Genomic DNA, 23,006 nt, shown 5'->3' with positions numbered 1-23,006 from the left:
CACACTTTATTTGCTCAAAAACACCCACTTCTCTATATATCATAAGAAATAGGATACTAGGAGGTTGATGAAGCAAAATTAACTGGACATCAAGGTCCCTTTCAAGGAAAAAATGACTCTAGATTTTAATTAACAAAATAAAATCGAATAAATAACACGAATTAGATAATTGAAATAATAAAATAGCTGTTTGATGAAAAACAAAGAGACTCAATGCTTTACAAACTGCCGGGCTTTTTCAAGGATATTGTCCGATAAATGGAAGATCCTGAGAAGACACGTAAGTAGGTTTCCAGCACCCAGTAGCAATACCTGGCTTTGCCCCCCCCCCTCAAGCCCTCTCCACTTTAAAAGCATCTTTCATGATATATATATATATATATATATATATATATATATATATATATATATATATATATATATATATATATATCATGAAAAGAGAAATCACCAATGCAACAGCACAAACACACAAAAAAAAGAGAGACAGAAGGAGAAAAGGAAGACTGTTTTCCTAAATTAGTGATTAATATAGACCAGCACTTGAATGAGGCCTTAAACGTACTCATCCATACAATCACATAGTTCAAACAGCATAGCCATACACAATCAACCATAAAGAATAATCCATGGACAGCCAGTCATGTCGTCAATAAGTATAAGTCGTCATTTACCAAACAATAGAAAAAATAATATAGACAAATAATTCAGAGGCAACACCCAACATAAGGGCTCATCAGGAGAATACACTGGCCTATATAGGGTTTCGCCACTCTAAATTCTCTACCCAGCACAGTGTTGTGGCTACCACAGAATATCCATGGCATCCCCGTGTCAGGTATCACTCCCAAAATACATGCCTATGAAAAAAAAACAGCAAATGTAAAACAACCAAGTAAAACCAAAACAAACTTATCCTGTTAATATATCCCTCTTTTTAGCAACAATAGGTAAACTAAATATTATAAATTTTACCAAATCACAAATATTAACACATTGCAAAAAACCTGAATGAACTAAACAATTATAGAATTCATCTTTACCATGTGGCTAATTTTTAAGAAAATCCGCTCAATTAGAAACACAATTCAAAATAAATGGCGCTGCGACAACATTTCTCGAACCTCCGAAATTAGTTGAAAATTTCTTTAAGTATTTCTAGATAATTCTTTTGATATTTATTTAAAAGTTCGTTATAATGAAAACTAAATTTTTTAAATTGCCAAGTTAATTTATTTGCAGAAAAACCTCTTGATATCAATTTTTGGCTTAAGATTTTACATCTATTTTTAAAATCAATATAATTACTACAAATCCTTGCATAACGAAGTAACTGTGAGAAAAACGCTGAATATGTGATATTTGAGTGTATATTACTTTCAGGGAATGGGAAACTAATCACTTCAAAATCAAAATCATCCGTTTTATTATACATTTTAAAACTTAATTTATTATTATCACAAATATTAATATTTAAATCTAAGAAATGATCTTCATGACCAGGGCCATGACTAGGCTCAAGAATAAGCTCTGATGGATATATATTTTTAGAAATATCAATGAAATCCTTACAATTTGAGACCAAAATATCATCTAAATATCTTTTATTATTTGACAAAGCATGTTTTAAATTAATTGGATTATTCTTATCCATCATATATTTATATTCTAGTTGACTTGAAAACAAGTCAGCTATAAATGGGCTGGCATTCCCCCCCATGGGAATTCCCACAATTTGCTTGTACAAATCACCCCCAAATCTTATATAAGTATTGTATAAAACAAATTCTAATAACTCAAAAATCATATCCAAGCTGTAACATCTCAAGTTAACTGTAGTATTAAAGCAATTTGTCCATATAGCTTTTTTATTATAAATGTCTAACGGTCTTAGGATATATGAAACAAAATGCACAATTTTCCTTTCTCTTATTAAACGTACAAAATTCTATATAGTCATTTTGAATAAGCCGTCCAAAAAAGGTTGCTATTACTGCTTTATATGACATTGTCCTAACATGTTACTTTATATTTTTTATTATGTGCTATATGCTATTATGTTATACTTTATATGCTATTTACGTTAATTTATTTTATAAGCTACCTAATTAGTTACTTAAAAGATTTAATAATTTATTTAATTAACTTGATCAAATTTATTTGATTCATTAATTTATTTATTTAATAATTTAACCTGTTGAATCGGTTTATTAACTTAAATTAATTATTTTGCTTACGCAAACATACCACAATACGCTATGTTATTTTGTTATGTGCTATATTATGTTATATTATTGTGCTAAATTATGTATTTAATGAGAGTAAGACTGGTGAATATAATTCCTAGTGAGAGTAATTCCTGGTGTTCAGTCACCGTTCCGATTGCCCGACAAATGTTCAGTTAGGTGAACATGTTATTAAACATGTTAGGTGACCTGACCTATCTTGGTTTACTTATTGGGTACTTATTGGGTCAAATCTTCACACCAAGCGTCAACCTTTGAAAGGTTTTTTTTTGCTAGAAAATCTAGGAATGGGTATAGTTACCTAGTTGCATTAAAGTTTAAGTTTAACCGCCGTATCTTAGCTAGCGTTTATAATTCATTTGGTGTTCAGCATCTACTCGCCCTTGCACCATTTTGGTCTCTTCTTACTCCTTCAGATATTTGGGATATACGGAAGTGTTTCTACAAGTATGCGAAATATTTGCTACGGCAGCCTCTCTGGACTATCAACAGTTCCCTATCCTCACGGTATGCAGTACCTAGTCTAGTGTCCGCAGTGCAGAAAAGAAACGAGAGATATCGGAGGCAGAGTATTGGTGAAAGCACCTCTGAAATTGTCCTTCGTTGATAATGTATCTGGTCTTACATATAATTGCCCTTATTTGTATTTTTTTTTCTTCTTTTTTCCCTGTCAGTTCTTATTAGTTTTGGTTTTGTTTGTATTTGTCTCAATTTATATATTTATTTCCCTTTTCTTTCTTTATACTCAATCAGTATTGTATTTTAAATTTATGATGGACAATAAATTGATGCATACATACATACATGCATATGTTAGCATTATATTAGTCTCGTATTTTGCAATGTCTAAAAGCTTTCTTTAAGCCGGAATAAAAAATAAATTTAAAAAAAGTCAACCTATCCAGTTACTTTATTTGTTTTCTCTCCTATTCTCTAAACATAGCTACAAATCTCCAATGATTTTACAGCTGAACCAGAAGAAAACAAGAGAAAATTCGTTGGAAATAATGGAAAAATAAGCCATTGTTATAGACAAGAGTCAGGATCCTCAAGGATTTAGTCATGTTTGATCCCTCTTCACTAGAAAACTATGCTCTTAGATGAAGTGGGATTTGAGAGCTTGAGAGACGTTGAGTTTTTTAAGCTTAGAGCGACCGTAGTTACTCTACATAGGGGTACTTCAAGCCAACTTTCTTTCTAGGTTAATGCTTCTCAACGTCTTTTTACTGGCTGACTTCGGAGTTTGAAAGATATTCTTAGTATGTACGAATATTATTCCACATAAGGTTTGTAAAGTTACCTACTAGCTCAAGTAATAGGCTACGCTGAGGCATGGCCAAGCAAATTGTGTTTGTTGAGTGTTTAGAAGTACTGTTGAGTTCTTTAGTGGCTTTGTTAAGTGATGAGTATCTTTGTTGAGACCTGAAATCTGAAATAATTTGTCAAGAGCTGAGCGCTTCCTCCACGAGTCAAAAGTTCCTTTAAAAACAGGGAAACAGGCTCTTGAAAAAGGCAGCTTGCCTGGATGTGCTTATTCTAAATACTACTGTACTAATGTAACTTCGATAACAGCTAAATTGCTTACTTTTTCCAAGGTCTTAAAAAGAAAAGGAACTACTCACTAGCCAACGAGCATTAACCTGTTTCTAAGATTCTGACAGGAGCCTCTTTATCAAAACAAATGAAGCAAACTTCTCTAAATTTGACTTACAGTGACTTAATAATAAAATTTGTGTCTTTATTGACACTGCTTTTCTAAAGACTGCTTTTCTAAAGAAGTTCCAGAAATTTTCCTCCGACGTGGATTCTATCCATAATAATAATAAAAATGGAACCTTAACAAGAACTCTTAATGTATCGGGAATATGTAAACTGAATCTAATTGTTTGTAATGCTAAGTGGAAACTTATTCAACGATATATGTATGTATCTTAAAAAATTAAGAAAAATCGATAATTCATTTTATTTGTAAAAACGACTTCGATGCGCATCTACGCAGTTTTTTGTACTGACAGGTGCATAATTCAAAAAAGAAACTTGTGTGAATAGTCAAGGAAAAATAACCAACTGAAAACAATATGTAGAATAATTATGATAGAAACGAGAAATAGTATGCAGAATAAATTTTGAATCATGGTTGTAAAAAAATAATGAAACATATAAAAAAGACAATATATCAAAGAAAATATACATAAAGAAAAATCAGCTAAAAACATATGGCACCAAACAACATAAGAAGCTGTAGCTTACTTTTGAAAATATAGTAGCTGTCTTTCAGATTCAGCAGGTCGTTAGAACGAAAAGGGTTGTTAAATTCGACTAATTATTTTTAATATTAAATAATATTATTGTTAATAATAAATAATTTCATATTATTTTTAATACTAACAACTCCCTGCAGCACCAAGCCACCTAAGGCCAACACAGCTATGTACGATCCTCCTCCATTCCAATCTATTCAACGCCTCACTCTTTACACCCTCCCAGGAAGTTCCTATTTCCCTTAGATCTTTCCTTATGAGATCCTCCCACCTCAACTGGGGACAATCTGCGTTTTGATTGACCATAGACGATGGCTAACAATGACTTATCTATATCTTTATCTATATTATCTACATCTTTCTATTCTTCCATACTTTTTTCAACTCATAAAAAGAACACCCTGGGACTTGACTATTCTACTTTGAACATCGTCACTGTACTCATCGTCTTTGCTAATAATAATATCTAGGCAAGTAAAGCTGTCTACTTGATCTATCTTTCGTCATCCAACATCATTTTACCATCTTCACTAATTCCTATTCTTAGCGAGTTAGTCTCTTAACACTATTTTCCAGCCTATTCTCGCACCCTGAAATCACGAAACATCTAAAAATTCATTCATTTTGCTAACAACTTAATTTAAGATGCTTAAATCCTCAGCATAATCAAAGTTGGGGAAGTTGTCCAGGGAAGTTCTACTTCACCATTTGATTTCGTGTTCTCCCATTACCTTTGATGTGTTCCTCAAGACTTAAAAACAATTTTTTAACTAAAAAATTTTGGAAACGATGACAAGAGACCAATTTGTTTTCAAACTATTAGTGCTAAGCAGTTATAAAATTTACATTAGTTCTCTCTGGATTTTTTTTCTGTTGTTCTCCTTAACGATCTCAATTTTAATTCCAATTCCCCAAGTCACGGGCACATTTATCATTTTCCTTAGGTGTTTGCATTTTTACTTGCATTTTTGAGAATCAAAGTTTTGAGAGAGCCAAAGTAGTTGAAGAGTTCAGAAATTACATATCTGAGGATGATATCCCCCCCCTAAAGCCCTCAGAGCAAGGGTTATATGTTACACCCTGTTGGCATATAAGATTTTTATAGAAAGGGTGATTGTATAAACTTCGGAGGGGGCTTATTGGATTGCTATTTGTTATTTGTTAGCTTGTTATTTGGATTTCGTCACTGAATTTATGCCAAGCAACTTTTAACCCTTTATAAATTATAACTTAATCCAAAATCAGAGTTTTTTTTATTTATATTGTTTCATCTTTTTTTTTTTACTTTTTCGCTGTCATTTTCTTTATTCGGCGTTCATTATTAATACTTCTTTCCAATTCTTTGCATTATCTACTATTATTCTGGCTCACAATCACATTCAAAACTTACGGGACTGATCAAATAAAAATCAGAACCATCAACTTTAGTCTACTTTCATCTACTTCATCAATTTCATCAACTTCATCTACTTCATCCAACAAAAGATTGCTGGCTTTTGAATTTGGTAAATTACACAACAGGAGCAGTAATATGGTTTGGGTTATCCTCAATAGCACCCTGATCGTTAGTTTTAGATGATCCTTCCTTTTTTGGTCTCTCCACAAGCTCTTTTCTCAATAAAAAGCGAAAATCAGCAGAAAGCAGCCCAAAAATAAACGACGGTTGCAAATAAACAAAATGCAGTGTCTTTTTTTCAAAAGTGACCTTTTTAGACCCTATAGTGTCCTGGTGTCATCCAAAGGTAAAAAGAGTCGAAAAAGTAGAAACTTTCCCTTTGGCAACACTAATATGAACATTCCTGGGAGCATTTGGCTGCCAATATGGATGGTGCGTTTCACTTTCGGAAATTTGAAGCGAAGAGAGCACATACACAAAGCCTCCTTTCTATTGCGCATATTACCTGAGCATACCCTTGTTCCTTTCTTTTATACTTACTGTGAAAAGTGACACGTCATATCCTTTGAGCTTCGGTATTAATTTATGGGCAATATTTTTGTCACTTTGAACGCCTGTCCGCATCTTCACAGTCAGAGGACACGACAAAACTTTGGACATACATTCAACTGCTGCAGTGAGAGGTTTCTCCCTTGTCATCAGTCCACTGCCAGCTCCCTATAATAAAACAAGCCGTTATCAAAGCTCAGAAAGACTCGAAGAGGGTAAGACATCATGAAAAAACAGTGTGAAACTTGTAAAAACATGGCATCGGTGTTGTCACCTCCCCTAGACTTTTATCACTAGTTTTTTTTCCCTTTAGGTAGTGAAATTGTTCTTAATTGCTACGGGAGATTTTGCTAAACATTTTATCGGCGTCTAATGATTTTTTGGATTTTTTTTTTGTATATACTCTTTAGATTGAAAAGTAAAAAGCCGTCACATCCAATATCCATACAAAAAAAAATCAAATCTGGAAATTATCGGGATGTTTTTGAGACTAAAGTCAAATTGTGGTAACTTTAGCAGATCTGCAGTTCCGATGTTGATGATGTTAAAATGTTCTAATGTGCAAGGAATTTTTCATACATAAATTTATTTTTTGAGGAAGGGGTGTGTGAATTAGGGGAGGGGCGGTGGGGAATAGCAAAGGTTCACCTATATACAACAATACGAAATCATAGTGAAAATTTTTTTTCTTCTCATATTTATAGTTGAGTGTGGTGGTATTAGGGGTGTCAATGACCTAGTGTTCTTTTATTTTATGTATTTTACTTTCTCTATCTCCCCCTCGGACAAGCGTTGCTTTTTAAAGGAGGTAGTAACAATTTTTTGTCTATTATCTGTTTAATGAATAAATCCTTCTCTCTCTATATGCTACATATCCTTTTTTCCTCTTGAAATTAAGAACTGTATAAGTCATATCAGAAGTTTAATTATCTTTCCCCGTTTCAGGTCCAGCTCGAACTGAGTACGGACGTGCTAAAGAATTATTTTGGGGGAAAAGGGTTCACAAAATCAGAAAATGCACAGGCAGGGTGTGCTTGATCTTGAGGATAGGATGCAGTACCTTCTTTTGGACAAGAAGGTTTGCTAAAAATCTTCAAAAAACAAGTGAATTAATTACAACTTTGAAGAAGCACAAAGATAATTAACTATATTTTGGCCTAGGCTTCTATCCCCTCTATTTGTTGCTGTTGATGTGGGAATGCTGGCTGTCAGAAAATTTCACTTTACCCTGAATTTTGTAACGATCTAACTTGTTCTTACTATATCTTAAAGCAGAAATATTTGACCGATCCCCCTCCACCATTTCCAAATCTGAGATCACAACTTCAGAGATAAGATACCGATTTTGGCTCGGTTAAACAGAAATAAAAACGCAGAAGAAAGTAGGTAAACAGAGAGGATGGAAGGCCTGGGGTCCCAAGACTTACACAATCTTACGTTAAAACTTTGTTCATTAACTTAAAATTCCATCGTTTTCATGAATACCGCTTCTCTTCAACCCCAATTTTACTTTGTCTGCTTAAATGCTTCTATAAATACAGAACTTCCTCACCCAAAAATGAAAGGAGAAACCACGTCTCTTTCAAATATATAACTGTTGGAAAATTATCCATCAGTTTGCATTCTTTGCCAGATAATTGCAGGAACTTCAACACAAAAATTAAACTCGTATGTGGAATATCTAATTAAATTAAAGCTGAACCCTCAGCCCCCCCCCCCCAATAACAAAATATCGTTTGGAAAAACACGAAAACATTAGTTGAAAAGCAAAAATTTCTACATAACGAGCTAAATTTTCTGGGATATGAAAGGGCCTTTCGAAAAATTTTATTGTTCAAACGCCTTAAAAGAAGCAATTTCAAAAGCAAGAACTTTTTTCAATATCCAAAACATATTCTAATTTCAGGAACTTTGTCAAGACGAGTCCATAAATTGAAATGAAAAGGCAAGACATTAACAAGAAAAAGGCTTTGTTTCCGGAAACACTACGCCGACAAAAGTACTTATCGAGCTAAATTGGGAATTTATTCCCCAGGAAAAGGGTCAATAAGGAAAACTAACACATTCATTATTTTCTAGTGTTTTTTTCTAGCTTTAAGTCATTTTCTAGCGCTAAATCATAATACAGTTGTCCTTTTTTCAGAGCAAAATTTCAAATGGAACCCATTGCGAGACGCTTGCTCAAATATGACAAAACAAAAAAGAAAAACAAAAAAGGAGATTAAAACAATAATTCGTATAGGGTTTTAGTTGGGATAAACGAAAAAGCTATATTCGTGAAAAAGTCAAGAAAGAAAGCTTTACAACAATGATAGTCTTGAGTCACCTCCTGTTTCTGATTGACACTACATTGTAAATTTACAGATAAAACAAATTGGGTGAGATCATACACTTCTTTTATGACTGGTTCACGGCGCCAGGTCACTAAATACTTAGGGCCCAATATGTCACTAGTCAACCATTTACCTAGGTTTCTCCCTTGAGTCATGCCTTTTGATCTTCCTCTTAAAGGAATCAACAGAAGGGTTTTCGGAGATAACATCCTTCAAGAGACTATTCCAAATGGAGGCGCAGCGTTCTTCAAGTAGTCAGCGCGGGGTACCTCCTCTTGAGGTACCCCGTTACTAAGGAAGCGGGGGGGAAGATGTGCTTCCAGAAAGTAATTTATGAAAATTATTAATTGAGAGGAATAGAGAAACTTTATTCGCATGGGAGTCGATAGGGAAACCTGAACTGCAATCAAACCTTTGGATCAACCGTCACTTGTAATAATAATAATTTATTTTTTCCCTCTTTCGTTACATTACAAAAATACACTAGAGGAGTATAAAAAGAGAGAGAACGAAAGAAAGAACAAACAAACAAGAAAAAAGAAAATTAACAATTATACAGTAAAGTGACCAATATATCTAACGAAGAAAGAAAAATAAGTAGAGACTTTTATCAATACTACGACACTAGAACTACCAGTCTACCCAACCGTATAGCATATGATTAAGATGGTTAATAGAACAAATCGGGCGTGACAAAGCGCGTACACGGGGGGGGGGGAGAATGGTAGAGGCTTTGGGTATGCACCAAAGCCTTGAAATATTGAGACTACCTTCCCATAATCTCTTACACTTTTCAAGATTTTTTGTTCATTCAATGCTGATGCCCATCCTCCCAAATCAAACCCCTACATAGGCTAAGCACCTGGGTGATATCAGCTAAAATGCTGATCTGAGTAACACATGTTTAAAATTAAAGCCAAAATTATATTTTTTTTAATATCAACAAAAGACTTTAGAACAGGGATGCCCAATCTTTTATTATAATGGGACGCATTGTCACTTGGAACAAGTTCAATGGTCCGCACAACCTATTAAATTTCAAGAAAAATTGGCACATAAAGAAACAGTTAAAAGACACTAATTTCATCTTTGAAAATGGGAACAAATAACACACAAACAAAAAGAGACAAATTATTTTTTTATTTATTTATTTATTAATACCAAATACGGTAAGCTATTTTTATTTCTACAATACAAAGTCAATTGGATTTTTACATTGTTTCGTGGCGTATGGTATACGAATGCTGTTTAAGCGCGGCATCAATATAAAAAAAAATAATGATATGAAGCAAAATATTTTTAAATGTTATTATTTTCAATTTTCAGTAATTCTGCTAAAAAAAATACTACGGAGTGAAAATGACTAGCGGGCCGCACAAAAGGACCGCACAAAAATCTTAGGCAAGCAGCACCGCGGCCCTTGGGCCGCGGCTTGGACATCCCTGCTTTAGAAAAACTGTCCTTATAAGGTAATAAACGAAATAAATGGAAAACTTATTTCCCTGGAAAAGCCCACAAGGGAAAGATTACCACATTCATCATTTCTAGGCATAAAGACAATTTGTATTTGTACATTTTCTGAATTTTTTTAAAATAGGACCAATCGTGCAAGATCAGCTAGTGTTGAGATATCATCAGCATAAATGAAAAACAATTTATATTTAATTTCTTCTTTCCATCAACTAAAATAGTTTAGGGCAGTCGTTCTCACACGATTCTTGTCGGGGTAAATGAATTCTTAAAGAAAAACTAACAATTTTTTTCTTTAAGAAAGTATGACTTTATCTGAGAAACCAACAAGAAAACCCCTTAGAAATGAATTCACTTTTCGTGAAAAAGCAAAGTAATTTCAAGATACCTAGGAACAATTTATATAAATTATAATTAAAAATATACTTTTTTCATGAATCTTAGTAAGGGTACGGTTCATCTTTAATAGAATGGCCAAAAATATCACAATTCCACAAAAATATATTTCTAGAAGAAATGCTTAAATATAAGAGGAAATGTGCGGCATCCCATCCCAATAATTTCTACTTATTTTAAAACACAAGTTCTAAGACTACATTGGATAAACAAGACCTAAGAAAAACAGTCACTTTTTCAGGTGACTCTAGCCTACTCTATTTCTGTAATGACTCACTTTATTGTTGTTAGGCATTTGATTTTAATTCTTATAATTTTTGGTATTTCAGTGAATTTTATTTATCTTTAATTTTTTGGTGTTTTTTTTCCATTTTAATTGGCTTTGTTGACTTTCCACGTTTGGTTTTTGGCTTTTGTCTTCGGCATTTCCTTTGATTATATTATTTTGTTCGCGCTGAACAAGAGGCGGTGGTTCTCTCGAAATATCCACTTTCTGAAACTTTTCAGTATTTTCGTTTGGCCTTTAAAACCTTATTTTTGATCGTTTTCTTTCTTTATGTTACTCATTATTTTGACTTTTTTTTCAATTTTGTCATTTTATTTAGTTTTTCCCGCTTTAATTTTGAATTTTGCATTTTTTTTTTTATTTGCTTTGCAGTTCTTAAGGTTCAAAAATACGAAAGACAAAAATTATCTCCTGAAGTCTCAAATCAATCCAGTTTCTTCCACTTTATTCCTTCTTTCTTTTTCATGTTCATCTAACCGCCTAGTTATTCTATAAGTTTAACGATTATTGACAAAAAGAAGAACAATTTGTATTTCCTCCTCTTTTCTCCCTTTTTAGTGTTTCTTTTGTTAAAGATCAATTAAGAAAACAAAATCCAAAACAATCTCTCTTTTCGCTGTCTTTAAATTATCTTATCATCTTGTCCTCCATTAAAAAAACTAAAAGAGCCAGCTAATTCTATTTGTTTCCATTTAATATTTAATTTATTGATTGAGGAAAAGAAGTGTACACGTCAAAAATTGTGCTCTCTATGAAACATGGAATTTTGCGAACAGCCTGCAGCATTAGCTTCTACTTAAAGGACAAGATGCTCACATTACTAGAATTCTACTAAAATTCGTTAGTTTTATGTCTATCCACTGAACAAGCCAGAATTATGACATTATTTAGACTTTTTCTTAGAAAATGACCTCAATTTGCTTAAAAATTAAAAATAGTTGTATTTTTGCTATTCTGAAAAACTTTTTAAACGTATATTTGAATCTTTAAAAAATACAAAGTAAACTTCAAAAGTAAAATCCAATAGACGGATAGAGCTGAATCTCAACTATCGAAAGATAGTAAAATTATCGTTCACGTCGAAAAATTGCAATCGTATGGATGCAGAAAAACAAATCTATAAAAAAATGTTTTATCAAATCTATCGAAAAATGGCAAAAGGGGCATTAACCTTAAAGGGTTAGTAGTTTGTAGTCAGGAATGTCATTTCCGCAGGAAAACACACAGTACAAAATTACATGGAAAAACTAGTTGAACGAGATTTATTCAAATCAGTTTTGTTTGATACCCTCTTTTCGATAGTTAAAAAATAAATTACAATACAAAATAGCCGAAATAACCATAGGAACCACTAGAGAAATGAAGTCATTTAACTTATTAATAGAGAAATATGAAAACATTTTGTTTCATAGGCAGCGCTATTACTTTGCCTATGCATAATAAAGCAGAACATCATTTGCGCTTTACTGAAAACAAACTACAATTTAAACATTTTCTAATTTATAGCGTTAACTAATCCAAAATTGTTAAAACTTTCCGGAATGAATATCAATACATACTAAACTGTCAATCTACATTCATATATTCTTTTCAATATTTTTTTTCTTATATATATATACATATATATATATATATATACATATATATACATATATATACATATATATATATATATATATATATATATATATATATATATATATATATATATATATATATATATATATATATATGTGTGTGTGTATGTGTATATATATATATATATATATATATACATTAAAGGATTATATAATTAAGGGATTCAATTATTTATTGATAGTGATTTATGTTCGTTTTACAATTGAATCATTATTTTACTTAAAATTTCAACTTCTTTTTTACTGTGTTTAAAGATGAGTTTATACCCCATAGCAGCCACCAAAGGAGCAAAATCGTTTTAGTCATTGATAGATGAAGAGATATTTCATTCAATCTCTGTTTATGATAGTGTTAGTACATTTATCAGAGAGCAATATTTCAACTTCATGATAAAATATTTTCTCTAGGGAACGCTCTAACATTCTGTCAAGAGGTGATAAACAAACAAATTGTTATGTCAGGGATAGAGCTTAAGCCCATTTTCTAAAAACATGTTCTTTTCTTTTTTTTATGGCCGCGGTTCTTCTTGAACCGCAAAGCAGATACAGTTTTGTGAGCGGCTTATCTATCAAACAGTTCGTGGTAACGAACTGTAGTAAGGAGCGACCCGGCTCAATAGTAACCGAAACTCTAAAAAATTGAATTTTGATATCAATAGCTACATCAAAAGAATCGCATTTTAATGGTGATTTTAAATATATAAGTTTAATCAAGTTTAGTCTTACCCATCAAAAGTTACGAGCCTGAGAAAATTTGCCTTATTTAGGAAAATAGGGGGAAACACCCTCTAAAAGTCGTAGGATCTTAACAAAAATGACACCATCAGATTCAGCGTATCAGAGAACCCTGCTGTAGAAGTTTCAAGCTCCTATCTACAAAAATGTGGAATTTTGTATTTTTTGCCAGAAGACAAATCACGGGTGCGTTTTTTTTTTGTTTTTTTTTTTCCCCCAGGGGTCATCGTATCGACCAAGTGGTCCTAGAATGTCGCAAGAGGGCTCATTCTAATGGAAATGAAAAGTTCTAGTGTCCTTTTTAAGTGACCAAAAAATTGGAGGGCATCTAGGCCCCCTCCCACGCTCATTTTTTTCCCAAAGTCAACAGATTAAAATTTTGAGACAGCCATTTTGTTCAGCATAGTCGAAAACCATAATAACTATGTCTTTGGGGATGACTTACTCCCCCACAATCCCTGGGGGAGGGGCTGCAAGTTACAAACTTTGACCAGTGTTTACATATAGTAATGGTTACTGGGAAGTGTACAGACATTTTCAGGGGGATTTTATTTTGTTTGGGGGTGGGGCTGAGGAGAGGGGGCTATGTTGGAGGATCTTTCCTTGGAGGAATCTGTCATGGGGGAAGAAAAATTCAATGACAAGGGCGCAGGATTCTCTAGCATTACTATAAGAAAACAATGAAAAATAAACATGAAAACGTTTTTTTCAAATGAAAGGAAGAAGTAGCAATGAAACTTAAAACGAACAGAGATTATTACGCATATGAGGGGTTTTAAAAATACTTTAGCATAAAGAGCGAGGTATTTAGGAGGATATAAATACCTTGCTCTTTATGCTAAAGTATTTTTAGTAATTTCAACTATTTATTCTACGGCCTTTCTGATTCAGGGGTCATTCTTAAAGAATTGGGAAAAAACTTACGATTTAGTGTAAAGAGCGAGGTATTAACGAGGGTACAAACCCCCTCGTATACATAATAAAAATATAAGGTTATGAAAGTTTGTTACGTAAGTTAATTCTTAAGTTACGTATATTTTTTACTAATAAAAACGTTCGTTAAAAATTAAAAGTTCTAGTTGCCTTTTTAAGTAACTGAAAAATTGGAGGGCAACTAGGCCTCCTTCTCCACCCCTTATTTCTCAAAATCGTCTGATCAAAACTAAGAGAAAGCCATTTAGCCAAAAAAAAATTAATATACAAATTTCATTTTAATAATTTATGTGCGGAGAGCCAAAACCAAACATGCATTAATTCAAAAACGTTCAGAAATTAAATAAAAAAAAACTAATTTTTTTATCTGAAAGTAAGGAGCGACATTAAAACTTAAAACGAACAGAAATTACTCCGTATATGAAATGAGTTGTCCCCTCCGCAATCCCTCGCTCTTTACGCTAAAGTTTGACTCTTTGCCACAATTCTACTTTTTAAAACAATTAAAAGCTTTAGCATAAAGAGTGAGGGATTGCGGAGGGGACAACCCATTTCATATACGGAGTAATTTCTGTTCGTTTTAAGTTTTAATGTCGCTCCTTACTTTCAGATAAAAAAATTAGTTTTTTTTTATTTAATTAATTCAACAAACTGATTACCTATCAGCAGGATTTGTTTTCGGGCTTGAACTTACTGACAAAAATAAATAGAGCGCCTTCGTAAAGCAAAATAGCTCACATAATGGAACACACAGTGAAAAAATAATAGCATACCCAAATATATTAACATCAGCAACGATATGTTCAAATAAAAAAAAAAAAATAAGTACTGATATAAAAAAGAAATACAGAATAGAAACAGACTTTGCTATACCAGTAACAAATAATATACTAAAAAAAAAAGTAAAAAACATCCTCTCCAAAATAAAAAAGGTTATAAATACTAAGTTTAAGAGAGAGAAACATGGGTAGGAAAGGTGTATATAATTTTACTGGCATTCATAAAAATCTTGATAAGTCGTGGGGATGACGGGGGAAGGGGTGTATTCGGACAAATTCTTTATATCTGCATACTTAAAAAACGCCCCATTCTCCTTCACAAAAAAACGTATAAAAAACAGCCCAACCAAAAAGATCAAATAAAAATAAAAGATGAAACTATTCAAAGATGAATCTACAACAAATAACGTAATTAAAATTATTATTTAAAACAATCAAAAGGTATAAGACTCCGATTGTACTTTTTCGTTTTGCGATGAATTAGGGAGAATCTGGAGTATTTTTTTAGGGTGTGGTTTCTTCCTATTTTCTTTCTCCCTCTGGAAGGTAACTTCTTATTGTGTTGTAAAAGAGGCCTATTACTTTGTGGGTGAAAGATCCCGTCTCTTTTTGTAGCGCAAAGAAGCCAGTGGCGTTAATTCAAGAAAGTTTAGGGGGGAACAGGATCGTATTTTTGAATATTTTGGAGGAGGTAAATTTTTCATTTTTCAATGAATATACAAAAAAGCATTTTTCAATGAAAATAGGGGTCCAAAAAATATTTTTCAAAATCTAGTAGGAAGTGAAAAAACAATCAAGGGGGGCTTACACATCTCCTTCCCCCAACTGACACCACTAAAATATGCCCTACTTCTCCCAAGGAAAAGCGCAAGACATTTTTGCTCTTAAAACCTCGCTGATAAGCTTGCTTCGGTTTTATGATTACACTTCTTTATGTTTCAAGCATTTCCATGCGTGGGTTACGTTCAAAAGTTAAAATCAAAATAAATTAAAATCTCCCAAATGTAAAATAAAAATTTTTGGGTATACTACTGCTGCTACTATCACTAACAACTCACCGCAGCACCAAGCCACCTGAGGCCAACGCAGCTACGCAAGCTTCTCCTCCATCCCAATCTATTCAAAGCCTCCCTCTTTACACCCTCCCAGGGAGTTTCCATTTCCATTAAATCCTTCTTTATGTCCTCCTCCCACCCCAATCACAGATGACCAGCTTTCCGTTATGCCCTTGACAGTTGGCCAAAAAGGACAATCTTCAGCAATCTGTCATCAGATTTTTCGAAAGCCAAAAATCTGGTTTACATTTTTCAAAAAAAAAAAATCGGAAAAAATGAATCCAAAGACAGACGTGAATTCGAATTATCTGCGAAAATTTCTCTGATTTAGTAACGTTTGGGATATATGTCTAGTACTTTCTTTTCTCGGGTTAGTTGCAACCCCCTTTTCCGATTTGGCATCAATTACTGCAAGTTGTCTTTCTGCTAAAGGTCATTTCATACTAGCACTCGGTGTTTTCAGTAGTTTCTTTCAATGCAATGTCTTTCAATAGCTCCAAAGTTCCCAAAGGGAATTTTTAAACTAATCCTCCTTGTCTCTCTTTAATTAGCACTCAAAGTGGTTTACATGGAAAACAGTATAAGTGATAGGGGAGAGTTTGATAACATTCTAAGACAGTTCCACAACACAGAATTTAATTGGATCCGTTTTGGGGGGTAAAAAAATGATCTTGTACGAATTCCAAACTTTACACTTATAAAAAAGGGAGGTTACCAGTGATTCAGGCCTTTTTGTAGACATTTCTTCTAGAAAAGTCAATTTCGAAAAACAATGATTATAAAAAAAGTATGAAATATTGCAAAAATCTTGACATTCCAAAAGTTGGGGGGGGGGTGCTGGCCTATAGCTTACATGAGGGTCAATATGATTGACATGGGAGAATGTAATAATATTTGTATTCGAAGACAGGTCTAGAGTACTGAGTTTAACTAAACTTATTTTCGAGAGTCTAGAACAATCTTGAACTTGAGAGAAACAAGGATAATCTTGTTAATTCTAGCGATATGTAAGTGTTTCTATAAGGGATAGGGAGGGAGAATAAATTTGGGAAACGCCACAAATTATAGGCAATACATGGAAAAATTGTAGAAATCTTGACAATCAAAGAGGAGGGAATTATGAGCCTAAAACTATTGAATCGCAAAACGCAAATTGCTTCTAATGACAACTGTAAATTGATAAAAGTCAGATATTCAAGACCAGGAGAAAAATTTAATCTATTTTCAATAATGAAACTAAACAGTATAAACCTGTTTTTTGTTTTGGAAATCCAGAATTTCAAAGCAAGTCAAAGAAAACTTTTCTACTGAGCCTATAACATTCAATCACCGTTTTTTATGTTTTTATTGTGGGTTGTTTTGTTTTTATGTGTGTATTTTTATTTAATTTCTCGGCGCAGAAAGAAACAACAAGACAAGGGCGGAGTTTTTTCTACAAAGAAGGTAGCTTTTTGAGCCATTCGAACTCGATATATGGCAGTTAATTTTTTACTAATGCATATCACACAACATTTCTTTTATTCTTGTGAAAAATAGTGGCTCGATGGAAAAAATGTAAAAACTAAAAAAGTTCAAATGTGTGCTTTAATCTGCTATGCATTGGGTTTGGATGCTTCAAAAACTTTTTTTTAAAAGACTGTTGACTCCTATTAGCCTGGTTTTTGATGCCAATAAAGTTCTTGCTTATCGAAATTACCAAACAGCTACCCCGATTCTAGATATATAAAGGTCCAAACCAGGTGTCGAAGCCCCAGATAAGTTCATCGGTTTTTGTGCAGATGTTTTTAGCTTCATCTTGAATAGCTAAAATGGAACATTAAAATTATGAATTCTAATCAAAATTAAACAGATTTATATTAAACTTGTGAGACCTATAATTTTTTAGGGATCGGTAACCACATTTCAGACAGATAGATTAGCTAAAGTTATACCCCACTCGCTTCTTTCTACTCAAGGAAAAATGGTCTTACTTCTTTTAGGTCAAAAACCTGCATTAATGCTTACCGCTATTCGTAATAATAAATAAATAAATAAATAAAAATAAAATAGCGACGTTTGAATTCTGTAAGTTTATTAGACATGCTTTTTTTAATGATTTCGAGATTATCTACTTTTACCTTTTTTTTTTTAAACAATCTAATCTTTCATCTGATTCTGGATACTAGTTTTAGAGTCAACAGTTAGAAACAATTTGCATTAAGAAACAGCTTAGTGGAAAGAGGATTCCCAAAACACTTTTATGAAAATTATATTTGTATTATTGGCCCATTCTAATTGAATATATCTATAAGGAATCAGTGTCAAAAAGGATACATTTTCCAAAAAAGAATTCAATAGAAGAAAAAATGTATTTCAAAATTTGTTGTAAATTTTAAGCTTCTGTTGGCAACCGCTCTTCTAAATCTACTCCCTAAATCTGATCTAAATAAATATCAATCTACAGACTAAAGAGACAGAGGTAGCATGTTTATTTAAAACACTCAGACAGTATTGCTTTTCAACAAGTGTTATTGTTATTGTTGTTGTTTTCTTTTTTTACACCTTAGCCTAGAAAAGTTTAGACAAAACAATATTATTCACCACATAAGAGGCACTCCCTGTAAAACAAAAGTAATAATCTTTATGTCTAGATTATGACAAGAATTGCTGGAAGCCAGTTTAGTAATAGACTTTTTTAATCCGTATACAATATTTGTGCTATCTAAAATTACAGATTTTCCGCTAAAAATTTAAACAATTCAAATAGCTTTGTTGTCATTCGTGTTCGTCATAGACACTTATGGACTTCGTATTACTGGTATTACTGATATTACTGAAATACTGATATTTCTGAGATATTACTGATATAAATACTGAGATTACTGGTACACTACTGAGAATTTTTTACGACCAAAACTTAAAAACTAAAAACTCAGCGACTAGAAACTAAGTCACTTGAGACCTGGCCCCGAAACTGTCCTCGAATACAAGCTGAGAAAAACTTAACAAGTTCGAGCTTCTTTTACGACTTCTACTACGGCCTCTTACCACTCAATACCATATTTTTCGGCCGTGGCTGAACTGTCAAAAAGCTTAACTTTTGGCAACATATCATCCTTCAGCTGTAAAACAGGATCAACGTATCTGAACCTTTCTTTCAATATACACCTCAGCAATAAGATCAAAACATGTCTTTTGAGCAGCTTATTGTTTTATTATTCACACAAGTGCCCTAAACGAATCTTTTGGAAAACACTTAGCAAACACAAGCATAGCTTCTTGGGCCTATTAATTGATTTACTTTTGTAATAGTTTTCTTTAGTATTAATAAATTGATTGATTGATTGACACCTCAAAAACTATTGAAGCACCCACGTTTGACTTCGGTTGGACTAGAATTGATTTTATCAGACACTTTGGTGTCTACTTTTTAAATTATAGTAGGCAGTTAGCTTGCACACAGAAGCGTGTCCTATGAGGAGATATTCAGTTTCGTCTGTATATATGTGATATTACACCAGCACAACTGCCGAGACGTAGGAACTTTTCCAGAGTCAAAGGATAATTTCTGTTTCTGCCCACACTCCAACCACCACAGCAGCCCCCAAGGTTTAAACATTTGTTTATCTTAATGGAACCCCAGCCAATAAAACAACAGAGCCCTTTTGTCCCCATAGCTACGTCACTGTATAATTATGTGTTTTTTGTAAAACAAGAATACAAACCTTTTCGTAAAACATATCAATAGGACATCCACAGTTTATATCCAAAAAGTCCATAGATATATTTTCCTCTAACATCTGTGCACATTTTGTCAATAAATATGGGTTGTTTCCACAAATCTGAAAGAGAATTAAGAAAATTAATATTTAATAAGCCTCCATAAAATTTGCAGCCTAACTTAGTGTGTGCGCTATCCTTTCCCACATTCGGAATAATTTTCGCCTGGAATCTGGAAAAACGCAGGACGTTCATACGAATTTGTTCGGAGGGGAGGGGGCATTTTCTTAAAAGGGGTCAAATCTGAAGAAAAAAAGCAAATCAAGAAGAATTTGGAGAAAATCATAAGATGCTGCTCAACAATCATGAGAGGAGGGGGTTCCTAGGTCAGGACCCACTCCCCCTGTATGCATGCCCCCAGGACTAACTCTTTCCAAGAATAAGATCAGCTGTCAGTCCCCCCGGATAATCTCGTTGGCATCCTTTAAGATCGAAGACGAAATTCTGGTCGTCTAAAACTGAATAGCAATACGAGCCATTAGATACAGTTTCGGTGTTTATTATTCATGTTTGTTCTATATGGAAATATAGATAACGGGAAAATATAATAACGGGTAATACCATCAATTAAGATAGAAAAAAGTGAATAAATTAATAAATACCCGGATAGTTTACATTTATTTGGGGAATAAAGAAGAAAAACAAGAGCAAACAGCTAAAATATACAAGAAACATAAAAAAATACTACACAACAAAAGAAAAAATCAAAGGAGTTTCCTTTTCTTGTGAATCGTTTATTCATTTCTTTATATTTTCTTTTATTTTTTATCTGTTAGGTTTGTTTTTCTGTTTTTTCTCCGTTGGTAATTTCAACAGAGTTCGGGGGCATTCAAAATTAGTTTGGAGGCGAACTATTTGAGAGTAGTAAGCCTACTTGACCTCAAAGTCAAGGAGAAACTCTTCAATGACTTGCACAACATATTGAACGCAGGCTTCCTTCTTAGAAGTTAACCCCACTAGAATATAATGATTCTCTTCTATTTTATCAGCCTCATGGCTCTTCGTTATTCAGCCCAAGAGCAGGACCGTCCTCTGAGCTATTGTTAAGAGTACCATGTTTATCTCTGTTCAACTCTTCAAAAGACCCCGATTCCTCGTCATTTATGCATAGGTTCCCCTTAGCTTTAGTCGTTCCATTCGGTTTCTGTCCCATATCTCTGCTATTTTTTGTCTTTACGGTGCTTAGCTTTTCTCTCCTCTGCCTGATTTTTCTTCAAATCCGCCATTCTTGCTCATAATTTCTTTGCCCATAAGAACTTCTGTCGTCTTCTTGCTGGCAACTATCCTAGTTCCTTTTTTGGGGATTTTTCTGAGAGTAATGACATTGTTTGACTGAACAACTGGTCTATCTCTTCAGATAGCTCGCTATCTGTCTCTGTCAATCCAGATGACGGCCCATCCTCAGAATGCCCAATCTGAACATATAAATGTCATCATTTTCCACAGGTGTGACAAACGTTCTTTCTGATATAGATCAGCAGGAAAATATTGTTATCAAAAGGATAGATACTAGTGCAACAAAACCACAGTTAATGCTCTCTAGCAATTCTGAGATGCTGTGCATAGAGATTGTCTAACGTTTGTTTACTGTCATGAAGGATACAAGGTCTTTCATCTGTTGGCTGTCATGTAGGATACTGTCTCACGATACTAATGCGATATCAGAGGAACCATAACACTCAGGTCAAAAGGCTGGAGCTTGTGTTGCGTGTGGTGGTACAGTCAGGTGGACGATGATGCTGGTTCTGGTCGAATCTAGAAGCTTGGTTACGCACTGACTAATACTGTTGTCAAAGATAAGAAAAACTAGGCTTAGAAGCGATTCCGTAGGAATTTCTGCTACGATTAACATAATCTTTGGCACTGAGAGAAAATTAACCTGTTCGAAACAAAAAGGCGTATATCATCGCTTTTTTTCTTTAAGAGAGTGAATAAGATTCTTTTAGGATCTTTATTTACTAGTTTCATTACTAAAAGCCTGTTTACTTCACTGAAATCAGGAGAGTTCCTCTTTATCCCTTACCAGTCATCATTTGGACAAAAGAAGTTTATATACCTCGAGCTGAAAATAAATATAACATGATTTTAGGCATTATATAGCAAATTGAAGCCGCATTTTCCCCCAACAGACCGTAGTTGTTACAGAGCTTTTCCCTCTTAAATCCTAAAGAAAGAACAGATCTTTAAAAAAAAGCTCTAAGATCTTGTTATTTCCCAATGTCTTTTCTTTCTTTTTGGTCATTTAAAGAAGAACTGGAAGACCAGTGATTTGAGGACGATCGTTGAGTGCAGGGATTCCTACGCAGTTACTGACAAAGCCTACTTTCTTTTATTCCAAATACTACCGACTTGCTGAAAAAAGTGGTTTCCAAGCGACAAATTAAAGCAAAAAAGACATAAAATAAAACATTATAGCCTCCTTTACTCATCTTAAGGCTATTTATACCTGAGAACCTCGATTTTCTGAGATTTTCTTTTAATCGTTTCATAATTAGCAAGTCTATATGGAAGTACCACATTGTCGGCAATGTTAACACGTGTAACCGCGAAAAGTAATAAGCAAAACAAGTTGGACGACGCTTTTCGTCCGTGAAAATTCAAACGTTCCCAACCTTTTAATTCCCAAGACAACTACACCTTCAAAGGAAAGCTATGCCTTTACAGGTCTATCTGTACAGGTGTATTTCAAATAACCCCCGCCTCTTACCTAGTCAAGAGGGTGTATACTCACATTTATACGATATTTTACTTATATCGTCTATGCAGCGTGCCCTCTGCATTTACTAAATAGTTCCAAAAACTCATTGTAAAAAAGACAAAAATGTCACTATAAAAAAAAATGTTTTTTTAAGGTTTTGTAATATTCCAAGGGTCATTGTTATTTTGCAATATACAATTCTACAGAAGCAGCAAAAGACCAACCAGAAAACCCTATTAGATTGTTAGAACTAATAAACATTTACATTCATCCAAACAAAGATGGTTCCAACTCTTCCCACTTCCAAGGAAAACCATATGCTGATTACTCAAAAATACTTATATGTAATTTATTGGAGCCTCTGCCGTATTATTTTCACACAGTCCGAAACTATTATTTTTCAATGAGTCACAATTATTACAAATATGGGTGGCAAAAAAGAAAAAAAAATTGAAATTACAACCAAAAATTTC

General features: G+C 33.4%; 1 protein-coding gene across 2 annotated transcripts in view; it reads right to left on the bottom strand.

Moving 5' to 3' along the window:
- LOC136026667 (tRNA-dihydrouridine(47) synthase [NAD(P)(+)]-like) overlaps nt 1-23,006 on the bottom strand; it is a 109,377-nt gene that overhangs the window by 48,499 nt on the left and 37,872 nt on the right. For both annotated transcript variants that reach the window (XM_065703408.1, XM_065703409.1), the window contains exons 7-8: nt 19,781-19,897; nt 6,444-6,620 (exon numbers count right to left, since the gene is read on the bottom strand). In XM_065703408.1, the coding sequence (XP_065559480.1) occupies nt 6,444-6,620; nt 19,781-19,897 (294 nt within the window). The remainder of the gene's footprint in view (nt 1-6,443; nt 6,621-19,780; nt 19,898-23,006) is intronic.

Source organism: Artemia franciscana, chromosome 4 (assembly GCF_032884065.1).
Source record: "Artemia franciscana chromosome 4, ASM3288406v1, whole genome shotgun sequence".
Lineage (NCBI taxonomy): Eukaryota > Metazoa > Arthropoda > Branchiopoda > Anostraca > Artemiidae > Artemia > Artemia franciscana.
This window is presented reverse-complemented; position numbering and strand designations above follow the sequence as displayed.